This window comes from Sceloporus occidentalis, unplaced genomic scaffold, assembly GCF_023333645.1.
Source record: "Sceloporus occidentalis isolate IW3139 unplaced genomic scaffold, rSceOcc1.0.p SCAF_7, whole genome shotgun sequence".
NCBI lineage: Eukaryota > Metazoa > Chordata > Lepidosauria > Squamata > Phrynosomatidae > Sceloporus > Sceloporus occidentalis.
In genome coordinates this window covers 11159232-11180014 of record NW_028316987.1, presented here as the reverse complement: position 1 = coordinate 11180014, position 20783 = coordinate 11159232, and the positions used below count along the sequence as shown (strand labels likewise).

At 39.9% G+C, this 20783-nt stretch overlaps 1 protein-coding gene across 3 annotated transcripts; it reads right to left on the bottom strand.

The window, feature by feature from the left end:
* Nucleotides 1–100: 100 nt before the first annotated feature.
* Nucleotides 101–20783, bottom strand: LOC149309173 (gasdermin-A-like). Of its 3 annotated transcripts, XM_089531894.1 has the most exons (14): nt 19821–19905; nt 16761–17000; nt 13256–13433; nt 11470–11635; nt 11255–11348; nt 10070–10108; nt 9809–9847; nt 9544–9582; nt 7263–7289; nt 4771–4922; nt 3299–3449; nt 2756–2829; nt 1897–2131; nt 101–674 (listed from the first exon to the last, which is right to left on the bottom strand). In XM_089531894.1, exons 2-13 carry the CDS (start codon nt 16978–16980, stop codon nt 1901–1903), a joined length of 1410 nt encoding a protein of 469 aa, XP_089388020.1. In that variant the 5' UTR covers nt 16981–17000; nt 19821–19905; the 3' UTR covers nt 101–674; nt 1897–1900. The 3 variants fall into 3 exon arrangements, with proteins under 3 accessions (XP_089388020.1, XP_089388019.1, XP_089388018.1); XM_089531893.1 differs by lacking the exon at nt 19821–19905 and adding an exon at nt 20635–20783 and having other exon boundaries at nt 101–2131; XM_089531892.1 differs by having other exon boundaries at nt 101–2131.

Sequence of the window (20783 nt, the reverse complement as noted above, 5' to 3'; positions counted from 1 at the left end):
TTTTATTGTGTACAAATAAGACAGAAAAGAACTATTTCATCTGGAGAACTTTCTAAAACAAAGTGTGAATATTATTTTTATGAGTCCTTTCTACAGTATTCCGAAACAAACTAATAAATCAGTATTCATGTAATATTATGTGTACATTCCTTCAAGCTGTGGTTGTGTGTGAACAAGCAGTAGTACAGCAAACTTTAGCTGCTTTTAGCAGGGGAACTTTCTGATGGAAATACAATTCCACAAGGGAAGAGAACAATTAAAATGGAAACCAAAAGCACAGTAAACAGAACATCCAAATATACCAAATGATTTATAACACTGACACAACAATTGCCAAGTCTGAAATAAATTTCCATGGCTGCCAATGTGCAATGAAAAGAGTATCTATGGGTCACATAAACGTGCGTCAGATTGTACTGTCTTGCTCTCCTCTAGCAGCTCGCAGAAAGCAGTGTGTTTGTATCATTTCTCCTTGGCTGGCTGGTTCAACATGCCATTTGTCTGGGAGTAGAGCCACCCAGGCCACTTCTCCTTTGCCTCTGAGGAGGCCTAGCCAGAGCCAGGTGATGCCAGTAGTCCCAAGCAAGAAGCATCACCATCCTCCTCTGTCACCAGGGGCCATTGTGCACTGCACTGAGCAGGTGCGCTAGCTGAGGCTGCAGCAGTGTTTCATCCTGCAAATGGGTGCAGTGATGAGACAAGTATGGGGAAAAGAAGTGATAGCTCAGGATGAGTCTCATCAGAACCTTGCAAGCTTGCCTACATTCCTCCTCCTCCCTCAGACAGAAGTTTCTGCTACAAGCACCCTTCTCTCCTTTCTCTTCCCCTCCAGAACAGAAAAGGTTTAGGAAATGTAGGAGGAGATATTAGGGCCTCTGGGTCTCACCCTTTTTGAGCAATGCTTGCACCACTACCCCCAGGGTCCCACCCCACAGTTTGAGAATCACTGCACCACACCAAGCTTGCTTTCAGTGACCCATTTTATGCAGGATGTGTTGAACTTGGGCACCAGGAGATGGGGGCAGAACAATAACACGTAAGGATATAGTGGGGCATTAGCCATGGAGTGTACCAAGCAGTTCCAACACTGGCTTCTCCCTCCAACAGTTCTGGTGCAAGCTGACTGTGCCTGAATGTCGGTCACTCACTGAGGTAATGTATAATGCATAAATCTTGAGTAAAGATCTTTTTTTCCTGTCAGCTTGATTTATTAATGTGCACACACACAGATCCACCGCCTAAGAACAAAAAATGGTGACACGCATGCTGGATAGAGGATGCCACCCAGCAATCCATCCTGCCCCCCAACTACCCCTCCATGCAACACCAAATTGGCAGGACACATGTTGCAAAAAAAAGGGGGAAAACTGTGCAGTAAAAAATAAAAAAGTAAAAAGTAAAAAATCGGTTTGAACCTCTCGGGAGCTGAAAACAAGTGCTTTTGCTTTGAATCCAGCAAACGTCATGCATTCCTACAAGATTGGCATCAAGCTGAATATGAATAATGTTATATGTGTGGATTCAGCCTTTGTCGGGGATACTGAGAACACTACTAATGGGTTGCATGATTATATTACTAAACATAGTCAAATATATGAATATATGTTTTAGGTAAACACAAAAAAAGTATATGGCATAAGATATTCATGCATTTAAGAAACACATGGAAAAAATAAAAAAAACATTCAACCAATGAGAAATGTATTCAGTACTGGAATCAGAAAACTTAGCACAGATGTTAGATGTGACTGAACTATAAGTTGCTTTATCAAATTATCTGATTAGTTCTGGGAGTTCTAGCTCAAAAGGTAATCCTGGGTTCTGTCATGGAAGTTATCAGTACATTCCCAAGTGAATGTGCACAACCTTATATCATGCTCTACCACAATATGATACCTTGTTATTCAGTTAGAAGATGGAGTACATATAGGCCCACATACAGGGCACTGAGGACTAAGAAAGAGGCAGGGTCTCCAGTTCCTGCAAGACCAGCTTCAGTTTTCTTAATGGTCACACCACTCATTTCAATCATTGCTCCAGTTATAATCAGCTCCTCTTCAGTTAAGAGCGGGGCATCTACAGTAAAATTCACTTCTCTGTTGCTTTGATTATTGTCCAAGATGTTCTCAACCTTAGCAAACATAAAAGAAGCAACATCAAAACAATAATATCAAACCTGATCCATTGTTTCAGTGTCCATGATGGAAAACAACTGATGAGTAATTATCCTGAGACAAAGCATTCATTGTAAAAATCAATCATGTGTTTTCCCCCTATAAACTCTGTAATGTGCTGGGATGTCTTCCACACATCAGTGAGGAAGTATGCAGTTCAGAGTTCAGGAGAACTTATTCCCCAGTTGGCATGGAAAGAACTACAGCCTTCAACATGAAGGCTGGCATCCTGTTCAATATTTACAAGCGGGTAAGCCAGACATAGAATCTTGTAATTTATGGGATTCATGATTATGGTCAACAATAGCCATATGTGAACTGAAAAATGTACCTCTTAAGCCAGGCAGTGACCCCACAGGGTTTTTGAGGTGCTGCAGATCAGAGCGCTGAGCATGACAACTGCAGTGCTTCCTCAGTCACAGGGAACACTGAGAGAAGCAGTTGTGGCAGGACCCTGGGGTATCTCTGCAGCCTCCTGTCCCAGCTCCCTGATCTGCAGCACCTCTGAAACCCTACTTTTTTCCCCTTAAGTATTGCCCTGTGAAACATATAGGAAATATCTGACTTGAGCTCTTCCTTACCAGTGCCAGCTGCTTGGATACAATGTTTTTTCCTACAGATTCTTCCAGGAGCATCAATTGTTCCTCTCCCAGTTCTGAGAAAGGGAAGAAAACAGTCAATGGAAGGAAAGGATTCCATTCTAGCATTAATGGCTGAAGCAGGGAGCGGGCAAGATTCAGTATTCTCTTTCACAGAGCTGTTGACCTCTCAGTAATTGAGGAGCAACTGGGCAAATCTGTGAGAAAGAGAATATGAGCTGAGCTACTTCAACATGATCTTATATTGTTAAATAGATGCATATTTACTTAGGTATTTATCCAAAACTATTAAAGTAAGAAACAAATACCATCCTGTCTCAAGCCTTTGGTGGCATTACTACTAATTGGCTCCCTCTACAAGAAGCAGGTGGGAAATTTGAAGCAGTTTTGGTTTTGGAATGCAGCACTTGTCTGAAAGATCAGCGTTTATATAACTGTGTCAGCAGTGTCTCATGGGCTGAAAGGCCCATTAGTGAACTACATGGATCCTAATGGTTTTGGTGTTTTTAGAGACATGATCCTTACCATCCAGAGCTCCCAGAAAGTAGAGGACGGCTTCTGCAAGTTTAGTGATAATGGCTCCACTGGGTTCTTGTAAGTTCTCCACCAGACCTTGCAACTCTGGTTTGTCAGTCTTCAGCTTGCATTGGCCAGGGCCCTCAAGAGCCTCCTCTAGCTAACAGGATGAAGAAAAAAAGGGAAAGATGTTAATGCCAACCTCTTATATGGGAGTAAATGCAGGGGTGTTGTGGCACCCATATGAAAGCAAGGGCTGCTAGGTGATGAAATTTGAATCAAGAGCATGAAATGGAAAAATGGGAAGAATGTCGAAAACCAAGTCGATTTTTTTGTCCTTATCTTCAGATCATATCTTATGCTAGAGGACCAAGGCTGCTGCAGACATGAAAGTGATCACCAAGAAGCCACCAGCAGCAGCCCCATGGTTTTAACCTCCCTGCCAAAAAAATTCTCCTGAGGTTTAGGAAGGGGCTCCCATGGAAAGCCATTCTTAGGAAGCACACCAATGGCTGCTGGGGTGCAGAGGTGAAAGCCTGCACTTATTTCATCCTCCTATGAAAGAACAGAGAGTTGGAAATTATTCCTCACCACTGTTCTTTATTATTTTTAATGGTATATTTTATAATGTTATTGAGTGTTTAATATAATTATGATGTTACCAAGTCCCAGATTTTGGGAAAAGGCAAAATTTAAATGAAGACAGTAACAGTAATAATGGTAATAGCAGCAACAACAACAACACAAGAGTTTTTGCACATTTTTCGATGAGTCTTCATATTTGGGGATTTTTTGTGGCCCAAAATTCATTCACTAAAAGAACCTTGGACTTTGCAGGGGGGGCAATATTTTAACAGATAATCAGTATATTTTGTGCAGAAAACAATTTTTTTTGTGCCTAAGTATATTGATTTCTACATGAAAATGCCTTGTTTTGTGCAAAAAAGAGGTTTTTTGCAAGTTAATTTTTTGTTCTGAAATGGGGGGGAAAACTCATGGAGTTAACCAGTCTCTTGGCAGGGTGTTTGGTGTGTCAAGAACCTCTTTTTCATGAAGGAAATTATACATTTTTGGAATATTTTCAAACTGTAGAAAGCTGAATCCATGCATAAAATATCTGTGGAAACGAGGCTGACTATACTCTTTTTACCCCTGCTGTTGAATAAGCACGGCAGAGAGTATTACTGGATGTCCTAAAGATAACTTGGGCTGTGTAACATGTTAGTAAAACTTACATATGACAGCAATTGTGTAATTGTGTAGAAGGGAACTGGACTGGATACTCTCTTTCAACTCTATGGTTCCACAAGAGAATTTTTTAACTTCTGTTAATAAAACATGACATTAATTTTGAACACATTAATGGGAGAGATCTATGGAGATGATATGACAAAGGATGTGGGAACGGAAGCCCAATGTGCCAGCCTGCACACTCTGCTGGAAGCAAATCTTGTGGAAACTCGCAATGAGAATATTTTTACCTGGAGCTCTAGCTTTTGTAAGAGATTCCTGTCCCTCATCACAGCCACAAAGCTGTTTAGAAATGTGCCACGTAGATTTGCAGATAAAAATGAAAACTGTATGCATTCCCGTTTAACTTCTGACTGTATGTCTTCATTGTCTCTGAAAACCGCTGCAAACATAGATAAGGAAAGGAGGTTGAGAGAGGTCAGGGATGGATGTTGTGAACTCATTTAAGGAAGAGACACATCACAGGGCTGAGCATTTGGATTTTATTATTCCATGCTATTGAAAATATTGTATTTATGCCACCATGCAAGCTTAACATAAAATCTTCCCAGCACAAGCACTAGGAGGTGTTTCACTGATAATTAAATTCCAGTTTTTACATAGTGTAGAGTCTTTGAAATTCATAATCTCTTTAGGAGTGATGGCTTGACGTGATGTTTGTATTGACCAATTGTACTAAATTGCTAATTGTATTGACAAGGTCTCCAAGATGGCATCCTCAGAGGCAACTATGTCTAAGGATATCTCCCTTGGCATATGGTGAGCCTCTTGCCCCTCCTGATTGCTAACTTTGGTGAGAGAGAAAAAACAGACTGTAAACCTGGCATGCTCCAAAGTGAAGGTTAGCTTCCAGAGCCATCTTTCTTTTCAATAATGCTTTCAATTTGCACCATGAACTCTACTTCAATATGGCCTCTCTCCATCACTCCTGTTTTTCATATGACTTTAATAACACAAACAAAAACAGTGACAAGAGTATTATTTATGGGACTGTAATCAGAGCCTATTAAATTTTGGTGGAACCAAAACCTTTTCTAGCATAGTTACGCTGCAATAGTGGTCACAGGTGGGTAGCGTAGCTGGGAGGATGAAAAGCAGGAAATGGCTACTATTCAATACATTCTACAGATTGTCTCTGGCTGCTGCCACATTGCAGAATTAATGCATTTTGGCACTGCTGTAACAGTCATGGCTTCCTCCAATGGTATCCTAGAATCTGCAGTTTCTTCTGACACCAGAGTGCTCTGACAAAGAAGGCTAAATATCTCACAAAACTACAGATCCTAGAGTTCCATAGCATTGAAACACAGCAGTTAAAGCGCTGTCAAACAGCAGTGCAGATGTAGCCTAGATATTTCTCCTTTGAGTGTTCTTCAGAGCTAAGACACTATGGAAGAGGGAGCTGTGCTTTTTCCAACAGGTTATTTCATAAATAGTGCCTTGACTCTGGGGACCACCAAGACCAGGCATTAGAGAAATAGGTGGCCCTGGTAGGAGATAACTGTTGGGTAGCTGGGGTTGCCTGCCACCATTTGTCATTGCTGCCACTTTCCATTCACACCAGAAGGTCCTTGATATCTTTCTTCATGAGCACAGAGAATGCCAAAACCCCTTCACAAAGGTCCACTGCACAAACAGGCTGAACCTATAGGATCTTATTCTTGGCTATAAATTCTCCCAGATCAGCATGGAGACTGGGAATGCTGGCTGGGGAGATTCCTGAAACTATCATCCAATTCTTGGTTTGTTTCTCGTTGTTATTTTTACAAGCTCTGATTGTGACCCACTAGTTGAAGACCAGTGAGCAAGGAGATTTTAAATCTGTTGACATATGTAGTTTCTCCCCAGCCATTTGTTACAAGAAGCCAATAGATGGACAAACCCTTCGGGAAGCTTTTAGTTTTGGCTCTAGAAGTCCTGTGGATTTTTTAATCACTGATTAATTGGGTTTGGGCACATCAAACTTTCTTAATTTTTTAAATTAAATGTTATTAGAACTTGTCTTTCAATAAAAACGAATACAAAAATGCATACAAAAACATATCACATCAAACTTTCAAAAAAGAAAACACACTTTTAAAAATGAGTACAACTGTAGCACTTTGATACCACTTTAATTTCCATGGCTCCATCCTATGGAATCCAGAGATCTATTGTTCTGCAAGCTATTTAGGATTCTCAGCCAGAGAGCGTTAGTGGCTCACCAAACTAGAAATTGCTAGATTTCATAGGATGACAGTTAAAGTGGTATCAAGGTTCTATAATTGTATCTTGTGAAAGAGATCTGTCAGTGTAAGACACACTTCAGTCAGTAGTAACTATTGTAATGGGAGCGGGAAGCAGGACTCACTCCATTGAAAAATACAACTATAGAGATTTCTGTTTAAACTACAGCTGTACAGACCTTACAGTTCAGAAATGACGAGGCATCATACACCCTCATTTCTCCCCCACCCCCCGCTATCATCCTTGGACTCAAACTGACTTTATACACTTTTAGAATACCACAAAATGTGCCAAGGACCCCCTCCCAAATTGACTAGTGACTAGACATTGGCTTATTTACCACTTTCAGCTCTTTTAAATTTATCCCATCTCCACCTTAAGCCATTTTAAAAATCCTCACCACCATCACCACTACAACCACCACCACCAAGAGGTCTGATGAAAAAGAACTCTGATGTCAAGTAGAGATGCAAGAAAAAGGGGGGGAAAGATTTACCTGAATCAGCATGAAATTGGTCTGGTTCTGAAATATAAAGTATTGGCAGGATTTTGGGGTAGGGGGAGAAAAAATGAGAAAAGGTTCAGAAATTAGAAGAAGTTCAAATTACAGTTGCATGTGGCTCCATTTTCATTTCATTTCCAGCATAACAATGCCTCTCTAGGTGGTCTTTATATACCCATTCTTTCCACATCTTGGCATCTAACATAATACATATCTGTTTGTTAAGACCTGCAGTGCATTCCTAAACAGGTTTATGCAGAAGGCCTCTAATTTCAGTGGGTCTTACACCCAAATAAGTGTCCACAGAACTGCAGCCTTGGGTTGCAATTCCAAGCACACGTATTTGGGAGGAAGCATCACTGAACCCAATGGGATTTATATCTGAGAAAACATATTTAGGATTGCACTGCTAGCACACTTGCTACTATTGAAAACACTTTGTCAGACAAGTTTTCAAGGTAAAGATTTGCATTCCTGAGAATTAATGCTTTAACTGCCATGGCCTGATGCTATGGAATTCTGGGATTTGAAGTTTTGTGAGCAATTTACCCTTCTCTGTCAGAGAGCTCTGATGCCAATACAAACAATAAATCCCAGGATTCCATGGGATGGAATCATGGCAGTTAAAGCAGCGTCAAACTGCAAGCAGCCATACTTATAAATTTAGTCATAAATTGATAAACCATTCTCCCCTAAAGTATGCAGTCTGCACTTTGGAAGTGCTAACAGAAAGCTCCAGATATACCATGGGGTAAGTGCTGGTAAATCACTGCTAAAGTGTTGAGGAAGCATGCATGTGTGAAAGCCTGGCGCACTTCCTAAACGCCAGGGAATCGCTCCCCTTCAGCATCTCTGAATCGTTCAGGGAGAGGCAGTTTCCTCTGATGCAAAGTTTCTGTTCAGAGAAAATTGCCTCTCCCCAAACAATTCAGGGACTCTGGAACAGAGCTGACGACTCCCTGACATTTAAGAAGTGCACCAGGCTTTCACACATGCACACTTCTTCAATGTTTGTCACTCAATGGTGACATTTTGTTTTTAGATCAAATTAGGCTTTAAAGAGCTGCCTAGTATTCTAAGCAGATGCCCCACAGGGTCTCCTCTGGAAGCTTGGCTTCAGTGATTCCCATCTTTAGGTTAAAGGGGTTTTTTATTTTTTAATAAGTCTTTATTAAATTATTTTAACATATATACAATGTTGCATATGCCCCATTCCCTACTCCCCCCTCCCTATTCCCGCACAGCTTGATAGAGTTTAGAATCAATACACTGTTTACACTTAATACCTAACATTCAGTATATGGGCTTTAATTACATTATTGACTTTGTTGTACTCCGTATTCCCTTTAACTTTCTCAAGCAGGATTTCCCAACCCAAATTCCAGGCTTCTACTTTCCTTTCTCCAGTATATTTTAATCTTCTATCTCTGTTAATATCAAACAACAGGTTATCTGCCAAATACTTATCCACCTTGGTGAAGTTACAATTTTTTACTTTCATTCCATCCTGATGCTATCACAGCCTGTGTTGCTTTTAATATATTCTTTATTGCTTTCTTTTCATTATTCTTTAGTCCCTTATTCTTCAAATTTAAAGTTGTGCAATTCTCTTTGCTCAAATGAACATCCTTGCCTATAATTTTATTAAGCTCTCTTATCACTCTCTCTCTCTCTCTCTCTCTCTCTCTCTCTCTCTCTCTCTAGATTAAAGTGAAGTGTGTGGCTACCACACTTCTCAGCTGTGGCATCCAAATTTTGAAATGCCCTTTGGATTTAAACAAATATCTACAATGCTGATTTTGGGCATCTACTGAAAGACTGACATTGGTCTCTGTGATCACACTGAGTTCAAAACCAACACACAATATTCAAATTTAGTGGCCACATCAACAAGGACTACAATTCAAATTTAAAAGATCCCTCTCCTGACTTATATGCCCTTTTATCCCCATTTGTAATTGACAAAACCAGACTTTGTTGTTTTTTTCTTAGGGAAAGTGAACCTTCAATGGCATATCATTTCAATTTTGGATCTTTACAGAACTCATCTGGGATTCACTCCATTGTGGACATTTGCTATAACACATATGCTAAATCTTATTACACAAACCTATACCCTATGTCAAGATTCACAGGTGCATAAACTAACTAGTAGGGCCTGAAACATTGACAGATATTTTAAAAATCATGGGCTTTCAACAGAGCGGTGGCACTTCTACTAATGTACAAATGATGGCCAGAAATATTATAAACCAATTTGCTAGACTTTGCTTACCAAATGTTCCTCGTTTATCCTCTGTATAGTAGGCAATACCTGAGGAAAATCAAAATAGTTTTCATAAATGGACTGAATATTGCAGTTTATTTCAAGATCAAATTTTGTGAACAAATGTTGTCAACAGCCTTTAAATTTGAAAATAACACCAAAGAAACAGAAACAGGTTCCAACCCATTGTGCAGTTATATTCTATTAATGTATGAATGATATCAACAAATAAAATATTAAACAGATTTGCTAAAATTTGCTAAATGTTGCTTACCAAAAGTTCCTCGTTTATCCTCTGCAGAGCGAGCAATATCTGAGAGAAAACAATTTTGATAAATGGAATGAATAAAGCAATTTATTTGAAGATTAACATTCGTGATGCCAATAGCCTTTAACGTTGGAAATGACACCAGGGAAGAATGTCATCCAGAAACAAGTTGTGATCCATTATGTAGTTGCCATCTGTGAATGTGTGAATGATGTCCACAAATAAAATATTAAACACATTTGCTAAGCTTTTCTAAACTTTGCTTACCAAAAGTTACTTGCTTATCCTGTGTAGAGTGAGCAATACCTGAGGAAAAATAAAACCATTTTTATGAACCAAACTAATAATGCAGTTTATTTGAAGATTAACATTTGTGAACAACCGATGCCACTAGCCTTTAAATTTGGAAATGACACCAGGGCAGAGTGTCATCCAGATACAGGTTTGGATCCATTGTGCAGTTACCTGGGACTGTAAGCTAATACAAATGTTGTACTGAATTCTGAGTAGACTTTGTGATTGGGTATTTTAATTTAATAAAGCATTTTATTAGATTACTGTATATACTCGACTATAAGTCGACCTCATGTATAAGTTGAGGGCAGGTTTTGGGGCCAAAATTATGGATTTTGATATGACCCGTGGATAAGTCAAGGGTAAAACTTAGGGACATGTAACAAAGGTTGTAAAAGATGAAGCAAAGGAAAATGATGCCAAAGAATTTACATAATTCTGGCAAGCATAACCATTTGTGCTCACTCTAAAGCAGCGGTAGGCAACCTGCGGCCCGCAGGCTGGATGCATCCCAGCAAGGCCTTGGGACCGGCCCCAGCCCGGTCCTGCCACCGATTGCCGCCGGAGCCTTTGGCCTCTCGCGTGAGGGCGTGGGGCCTTTGGCCTATCGGGAGGAGGTGGGCAAGGGGGGCAAGCGGCGGGCAAGGGGGGCAATTGTCTATAGAAGCCTCCGAAACATGCGTTTATATTTTTAAAAAAATTTAAAATCAGCAAATTTTTTAGTATGTCCTCCATTTTTTTTAAAAAGTGTCCTCCATTTGAAATTTTTGTGCTACATTTGTCCCGGTTTATTTATTTATTTAATTTTTTTAAAAAAATTATTTAATTATTTATTTTTTGGCTTCGGCCCCCCAGTTGTCTGAGGGACAGCAACCCGGCCCCCGGCTCAAAAAGGTTGCCTACCCCTGCTCTAAAGGCTGGATGGATGAGAGAGTAGAGACGGTTAGTGCATCTTTTAGGTGCTCCCAGGATGGACAAAGCATTTGCCTTTTGCCTCTCTACTCAGAAAAAGGAGGTGACTCTCCCCCCCCCCCCACTGCCTCTATACATGTGATTTAAAGTACAGGACTTACATTGAGCCATGGATAAGTCAACCCATGTTTTTGGAGTCAATTTTTTAACCAAATTTCTAGACTTTTACATGAGCATATATGGTACCTGATGATCCCTCTCTTAGTAGTAGTTTCTTGGCTCTGAATGCAAGGATACTAGATTTTGGGATAATAATAGCTTTCCTACTATTTCTGGAACCCTAGAAAATCAAAGAAAAACTTGAATCAGTTACAAGGAATAAGGTGTCAATATAGATATTACTTGTTGCTTCTCTCATACTTAGTGAAAGGCTGCAAGGACGTTAAGAACTCAGATCTGACCTTCAGCTTCATTTTGAGATAAGCTTCATAAAAGATGCTGCCTTCCATTTTGCTGGTGTCATCAAACTGTGTCTCTTCCACAGTCTCTACTGCCTCAGTTATCACATACAGGTTCTTTTGACACTCCTTTGATTGTTTAATGAACTCATGATCCATGTTGATTTTCCTAAAGCAGAAAAAAATGCATCCATTATCCAGTATATATGCAAGAGAACAGATTGCAGTAATGTATATAACAGTCATGTATATAACAATTTAAGTGTCCTTAAATATAACAATTTAAGTGTCCTACTACGACTCCTTCTCCTCCTCATTTCAGTTTTACAATCTATCAGATTTTACTGATTGGAGTTCCAGAGCACCAATGATTTGTATTCTGTTCAAGAATCTAGGAATCAATGAGGTATCAATGAGGTATCAAATAGTATTGTGATCCTGTCTATGCCAACTTCATTCACCTGTTTTGTCTGTCCAGTTGAAAAGGCCCCTGGAGCACCTATCAACACTGGAGCCATCACTGTTTTCTTTTCCCAAAAGTGCTTAATCTGTTTGTAAGTCTTGATATTTCATAGTCTTCTCTCTCTCTCTCTTCAGCTCAGCTTCCATATCGTACTACATCTGATAATTCAAGCTTTCTTTTTCTCAGCCAGTTATGTCTGTCATATTATGTTCTAATTGTTTATCTTGCAGGACATTTACTCCACTATTTACAACACGTTTTTGAGGCTTGGGTTGCCTACCATTTCTTTGCATTTGGTAAAACATATTTTTTGCACATCTTCAAATGTACCATTGCAGCCACTTTATCATGACACTTCTTATAGTCCATCTGTGGATCTTGCTGTATGAATAATAATTATTATTACTTTGAAGGCAACAAATATATCTCTATTTCTTATATTTTCAATGTCTTTGCGGTTTATTCCATGCTGGTGTGGGAGGCTTTTAATTACATTCCCTAACACATTTACACTAAGGAGTTTATCACATGAAGCTACCAAAGCATTACTACAGCAGAATAGTAGTGTCTGGGGCCAAACCTTATCACAGAACACCATGTGTGTCCTGTAGCTGCTTTCTCTTCTATCCATTCCTAGAGTGTTCCTTTTCATCAATGGGCAAAACCTGTTAATGCCTCCCACTCACACTGGTTTTCCACTATTGATTTATGTATGATACGTTCCTCCTGCAGCAGTTCCAATATGGTAGTTTTGTGGTGCAAGCAGTAGTCACATGGTGCAAGTGGGTGTATTTATGCTCCCCCTCTTTCCCTCCTCCTCACTTTCCCCAAGCAGACTATTTTTCTTTTTTCCCCTAAATTATTTTTTCTTTATTTTTTTTACTTAATTAATTGCTTTGACTGAGCAATTGGGGGGAAAAACAGACTGAAAGGCATGCTGGGAAGAGCACCGGGCAGGAAGACAGAGTTATGAATGCTGGCTTGCAGCAGACAGAGCCCAGGACAACAGCAGCACCATGGCATTTTTGGAAAGCTGTGGAAAAAATGACTGTCCCTAAACCAGTAAGTTTGCATTTCTGATACTAACACAATTGTGGCATCCTAGCAGTCTGGTGTGATAAAGCTTAGGGAAAACCAGATAAAAATAAATTGACCTTTGCTCTTGGAATTGGAAATCAAATCTACTTGACCTTCAGATCAGATCACACCTGAGTGGAAAACTGCTACACGGAATGAAACAGGTACAACGTACAGTATACCTGTTACAAGTACAATGATGCAAGATACTGAGTTTTGACAGGGCACAAGATCAATATTCATACTCACGCCTCCTTTGTCATAGCATCAATGAATGTGGGGGGCACTTTTATCTTTTGCACCTTCGCAGTCCTCACACGAGACACACTGGTAATGCCTTTTATTTCCATGCTGGTATTAAGTCCACCTATGTCTCCTTCCAGTGTTCCATCAACCTGGTCCACAATGGTAACTGGGTCTCTATTATCTGGGAATGAAAATGGATAAAACATGGGAGTGAAAAAGACATTTGTTAAACAAATGTAACGGGATGATCAGAACATCTTTTTAAATGAAGGGCAGGAAAATGGCAAAAGAAATATAAAAGGGTGATGGCTATACCAGTATGGTGTAGTGGTTTGAGTACAAGACTTGGACTCTGGAGATTTGATTCCCAATTCATCTATGGAAACCCACTGGGTTCCCTAGGTGATTCACAAAGACTTAGCCACACAAAAAAAAAAAAACATGATAGGTTTGCCTTATGGTGGCCATAAGGCAGAAACAACTTGAAGGCACACAACAACTATACCAGATCAGATAACAGTAGTACACCAGAGATTTAAGGCATGGTCTTTTGCAGCTCTAAGTGAAGATGCTGGGGACAGAAGCTGAAACTGAACATAACTGGTGAAGAAATGGGAGAGGACCTTCTTGGTTGCTGGCCCTAGCTTTGGAACTCCTTTTCCAGGGAGGCCAAAATGGGTCTCCTTCATCTGTCAGCAGGGAAATACCTTACTTTTTTATTCCAACAGGCTCTGAGAACTGAAATTTTTAAAGAAAGGGTTTTTAAGAGTGTGCAGTGTTGTTTTAATGGTACTATTTTAAAACAGCCTTTTATTTTTCTAATTGTATTATTTAAATTGTTTTAATATTGCTAACAGTTTGATTCCTTTTGAATGTTGAACTTTTGTTTGTTTTTAGTTATATTGTATTCATTTTAATGATAAGCCACCTTAAGCCCACATTTTGGGGAAAAGGCAGAGTACAAATAAATATAGCAATAATAATAGTTGTTGTTGTGTGCATTCAATATAAATCAAGAAAAGAAACACAAAAGGAGCAAGGAGAAGAAGGAGGTTTTGTTGTCTGATGGTACGATGATTTATCAAATTGATAGCCACAATTGGCCCTTATCTATCATAGTCCCATCCTTACAGAATACTGTACTGGAATATGTGCATTGTTCCCTTCTTGAGTGTTTTTAAGGATTCCTCTAGATGGGGCAAGTGTGTGGGAAGACTGAAGTACAGTATTTGCTGCTATAGTCCTTGGTTGTATGTGCATGTGTGTATGTGTATTTTTGTTTTAATATCCAAACCACATTTTTGACCACTTCTGGCACGAACTACAACATTTTATTCCCATCCTTGTGTGGATTTCTTCTTAATTCTAAGCCATATTGAGATTAAAATATCTCCTATTTTCCTCCTCTCCCTCTTTTAATAAGTTTTGACATTATAGTGTTGTAGAGCTTCAATGAAATGGCACTTTTGCATTATATGACTATAACGCTAAGGAAATTTTTTTGAAGATAGAGAGAAAGAGAGAAATGCCCTTCAAACCACAGGGCCACTTGAGCACTGAGAATAAGATATATTAAATCAGGGATAGAACATATAATATTTTACATGCAAAGGGTCCCAGGTTCAACCCCTACTATCTTCAAATAGGGCTGGGGAAAATTCCGACCTGAAGATCCACTGCCCACTAGTGGACATTGAGATAATACTGAGATGGAAGAGTAACTTGCCTTTGTATAAGGCAGCTTGCTATTAATTTTGCATCTCCAACAAACAGACAAACACAACTGAAATGAATGTAAATAAGGCTTGGCATCTAACTGCATGGTAATAAAATGTTTGCCTGATGAAAATATTTTGGGTTCTTCTATTTCAAAACAAACTCTGGACCAAATAAAACTGAATCATGTAGCCTGTCCAGGGTTATGCCAAGCCAACTGAGTGTTTCCTGCATGATGTTGCATAATTTGGTGACATTTCTATTTACAGGATCTTTTGGGCAAGTCTCCTGCAAGATGTTGCACGATTGATTTTGAAAGATTCATTGGTCAGGCTTCCTACATGATGTTGCATGATTTTGTAACCTCTCTATTTTGCAGGATTTGTTGCAGTCTTCCTAATCACGGGAGGATCAAGGACACTGAACACCTAACCTCCATGTAATGCAAATGTTATGTATCTTGCTCTCAGCCTTATAGGATTTAGCAAGCATTGCCCATGCTTTTGAGAGTATATTTTTGAAGACACAGGGATTAGAAACTTGGACTAAATACAGTCGCCCCTCCATTCTCACAGACTTGAGATCCACGGTCTTGAATGTTCATGGAGAGGCGACCTCGTGCTCGCAGGCATGTACCCCATTCAAACCTATGGGGCTTGAATATTGGTGAGGCTCCGTCTTCCCGAGGGGGGGAGATCTGGAACAACTCCCCTGCAAAAACGGAGGACCGACTATACTTAAAAACACCCAGGAAACTGCATTTTGCACCTTGAGTTCCATTCAGATTTTTCTGGTTCCTGCCAAGCCACTGTGGCATGCATAGAGCTTTGTAAAGCATGGATGGGAATTGTATACCGCTCGAGATGTTTTTGGACTACAATTCCTAACATTCTTCACCATTGTCTAGGCTGACCAAAAATGCTGGACCTTGTAGTCCAACAACCTGTGGAGAATTGCATGAGTCCCTCCCCTGCTTTAAAAAATGATTTCATGGAGAATAAGGCTATCAGTGTCTACTAGAGATGATACTGTATACTACCACCAGCATCAGAGGCAGACTTTCTCTTAATACCAGCTGTTGGAAAATACAAACAGGAGGATGGTGTTGTACTTATATCGTCCTTGTGGACAGGGCCACTGGGAGGTGGTTTGAGTCTTGTTGAAAATATATTTTCCCTTTCCCCAGGAATCCACCCCAGCTAAAAATCTTTACTCAGAAATACTTGGTTCATGGCACAAGTTCACAGGCTGTTGCTCAAAACCGTACATGCCCTGAACAATACATTATGAATGTAATGTAATTAAGAACAGGATATTATTATATTGTAATGTAATTCTATTGTATTGTATATTACAATATAATACTATCCTGTTCTTAAAATGTAGTTAGTGATTCTTAGGTTGATTAGAGTCTATATTAAGTGCCAACTAACAGAATTTTATATCTTATTTAATATAGTTGAAATTCACCGATTTTACAATGGATGTCAAAACACAATTGACAAAAAATGATACTGCTGAGAAAGATGAAAACATATGCACTCCAGGACCCCTTCTCAACTGCCAGGCCCTGGTAATTTGTACTGGCTTCTACCCACCCCTTGTTGTCCTTGCTACATATGTAATATGTTGTGCAGTTAAACGCATTATGCAGTTCGCTGAAAGAAAATCTTCCCTTTTTGCAAATGAATGAATGAATGAAATGAGGAGGGCACAGAATATTGAACAATAAAAGTCTTTGGACTTATCCAACACAACCCTTATGTTCTCATAACTGAATCTTTGAGGTTACCTAGTTTTGCAGCATGGCCTCCTGAAAGAAGCACATCTGTTAGCCGGTATTCAGTTTTCTGAAAACGGCTGCTCTTCCACCACCACCGTCTTTTCTTCTTCTCGTGAAGTAGGCAAAGAGGCCGATAGTGATCTTGGTCTATAATGCTGCATACTGGGAACAACTCTTCTTGTGGGTCCAGTAATTTTGCCAAAGATTTGGTTGCATTATGGAATGGCATTTCAGGGGGATAATTTTGAACTAAAAGGGAGAAGCAGCAAGAAAGGGAACGACATTATGAACTGCAATGCACTGTGCTACTGGCAGAAGTAGAACTCCTTCTTTTGCAAACAGTAATTCCTTCCTGTCTTGAAACCAGCTTAAGGAAAATAGTTTGCCCTTTCTGCATCTCATAATACAATTATACAATGAATATAATTATCACCCAAAGGTAGACAAAGGTTCATACAGCCTGATTTAGAAAGACAGGTTTACTGAAAGGTGGCTTCCTGCTGTCCTTTATAATTGATGTTAATACTGGATTCACAAACTTTAGTTGCTGTTGCTATGTGCCTTCAAGGCAATTCTGACTTGTGGTGCCCCTATCAAAACTTAACAGATTTTGAAGTGAATTTTTAATTAGAAGGAACTTTCCAGTTCATCTGTTGTCTTTATTTTCTGACATCCTTCATTAGCAAAAAGTCACCCATCTTTTCATGATTCTATTCCAATCTGGCAACTATAGTTCATCTTCAGTGACACCAGTAGTGTCCCTAGAGTTGGTGTCACACGGTGCGGTAACTCATGGTGTCACTCCCCTATTGACCTCCTCCTCCCATTTCACACCATACAGAATCCTTAGTAATGCTTTTTTGCACTAATGTCACTCGTAAATCATAATTCCCATATACCACTGAATGTCATTGTAACAGTTGTGAAATAAACAACCAGCAAAATTAAAATTACACCTTCAAATTGCAATACAATATGCACAACTTAAATGTATTTATATATACATAGTGAAGATTTGGTTAAAACGTGCTGTTGTTGAGGAAAAATTGAAAAGAATTTTAAAATTAATTTAAAAATCAATTTCTTAAAATTTACATTTAAAAATTGAAATTTTAAATTTTAATTTAAAGAAAACTGGGGCCTCTCTTTCTCCTCCCACTGAGCTTCACCCCACTCCCACCATCTCTTAAAGCATTTTAAATGGAAGCAAGTGAATGCCACAGCCCCTTTCTGCCAAAAGGTAGGTTTCTGAGACAGTGGTGTCACACACAACCTTATAGTGTCACCTGGTGCGGTCTGCACCCTCCACACTCTCCTAGTGACACCACTCAGTAACACATGCATCTCACCCCTGTGGGTTCATCATGGTTGCAAAATTTTCATGGTGTCTGTGAACCAAAGTTTTCCTGAACCAGAGTCTTTGAGCACTAGAAATGGTCAGTCTTTAGGCCTTCAGCCGCTTTTCCCTTGCTTCTGCCACTCAAAGATATGCAAAGAATATACAGTCACCCCTCCTTTTTCATGGGGGATCCATTCCAGACTACCTCGTGAAAATGGAGTGTTGCATATATTCAAGCTCAATTGGCTTGAATATAGGCTTGTGCATGGAGGGGGGCACAGACGCACGCTGCAGACATGCACCCCATTCATTCTCTCTCCGTTGTCCCTCACGCATAAGCAAGGGATGCGAGTCTAAAGACCACGAGAATGGAAGGAGGACTGTAGTCACATTCATGTTTGTCTGGCTCGCTTCCCAGATTCAACTGACTGAAGACAGTGTAAAGAAGAGATTGGAATACAGGCACATCTCAGCTAACAAAGCCTCTGACAAATAAGCACATTTTTACCAAGCCTTTTGCTTCAGCCCAGCCTCCCTTTCTCCTCCTTCTCCTCTTTCAAGCTAGAACTTTCTAAAGCAGCATTGGCATGGTTGGAAGCATGTGTGAAGGAGGGTGTGATAATGGGGAACACAGCTGAGGGGATTGTCTCTCCTCCAGGTATACAAAGGGTTATAGAAATGTCAGATTAAGTTACATGATTGAAGTCAGTGTCATGGGGGGTCTAACGGGGTCACCAGAGACAATTACGGAATGAGATGACCAGTTGGGGTGACGTGCCAACTTCCAACATGCTTCCCCAAGGAGAGTTATAAAACCTCAGGGTGCCATGTAGCACAGAGAAAGAACAGAGAATAATAAAAGAGATTGAGGATATTAGCATATGGGGCGGAAGGAGGGAAGGGGGCATAATCCTAGCTAAATCGTGCAATTGCGTGGAAGATTTTCAGACGATGACACGCTCATCCAGGACTTATCCTGGGAAGAACCAGGAATGCTCTGGCAACAAACCATTCACGAGGAACTCCTGTGAATGGCTTCTCAATAGTGCGATTGAAGTGCGATTGCGAGAGTGTTAAAGTTAATGCTTCATTCGTGCTATTGTGGAAGCTATCCGTTTTCTTTGCCAGGATTCGTTTTTCATTGGATTTCAGTCTTCTTTTTTGGTATGGGGCACAATTTTGTTTACACTGCATTAAAACAATGTGGCGAAATAATAAATTGCATTTTGTTGTCTTTTCTTCTGTATGGGATGGAAACATAATTTCAAGGCATGCATGCAAAACAGCATATGCGCAAAACGATCAATTCCAATGTACTGGCGATTCATTCATGGATGTGTAAGAAACGCGATCATGATATTATATGGTAATGTCACAATAATCACGATTGCATGACTGTGTGAAAATATCAAGTGCTATAACACTACTGTTGCATTAGCTTTCATTACCATGAATATTGCTGAATTGGCCCTGGTGTGATAATCTCCTGAGACATCTGTCTCACTGGGGAGGTTGGTTACAGGCTGAGCAGGGGTCAGAGTCTCAACTCCCATCAACATTCACCATCCACAAATCCCATAATTCCACAGAATTGAGCCATGGCAGTTAAAGTGGTATCAAACCAGATTATTTCTGTAGTGTGGATGCAGCCTACATCTACTTCCTTATTAGATCTCCATCTGAGGCTTTGCTCTAGTGCAACAACAAAATAGAGGCTCATTCCCACTTACATTTAAGCTGGTTTGCGATTCGCCTTCGTGACGTGTTGATGAATCAATTCCAAAAGGTCCGTTGTTCCCACTATGAAAGTGGATTTTTTCATTATCCCCTTGTAATCACTTCTTTTTTGGAATGACTGTCATCCCCACTAGTTTGCGCCACTTCAAAATGTGTATCAAACATCTGTGCGTCATCAGTGACGTGAGCGGCAGCCCGGGCAGCCCAACTTGGAAACTATATTTTTAAAAAAGGAATAGAAGATTCAATTCATTGGTTTTGCAGCTACTTGTCTCACTGATTGCAAGTAGTTGCAAAATCAATTAATCAAATCTTCTATCAATTTTATTTTTTTTAAAATCATGCATCCAAAAACTGAGCAGGGATGGAAAACACCCCTCTGCAACTAGTCCCTCCCCTCCAGAATGATGTGATTCAGATCCGTCATTCCCACTTGTTGAACACACCACTCCTGAATCGATTCTTTTCAAAACAACTGCCAAAGAACTAGTGTCAGGAAAGAGCGGGTTTTTTTACATTTGCCTCACTTCATCACGATTGAAACTGATCAAAATAGAATCAGAACTGGTTTCAAATTGTAACGACAGTCATCCAGTATAACCCGACAAGCAATTTGCTTTAAATCATAGTCAGAACACAGGCTACGCTTACCAGAATTCCATAGCACTGAGCCATGGCAGTTAAAGCAGGGTCAAACCAGATTATTTCTGCAGTGCAGAGAAGCTTTCCAGAGGATGGAAAAAGCAAAGCAGCTGCTCGCAGTTGCAACCTTATTTATAACAATAAAGATTTCTAAAGCATTCTTACCTCTCTTGCTCCCAAAGATCTGTCAGATTTGGTTGCTGGGCTTTAGCCAATGGGGCCTAAAAGGGGGTCTTCTCTTCAAGTCTTTGGTAGTTTTCTCAACCCTTCTGTTTCAAAACAGAGCATGAAGAAGGAAATCCGTTCTTGTCGCA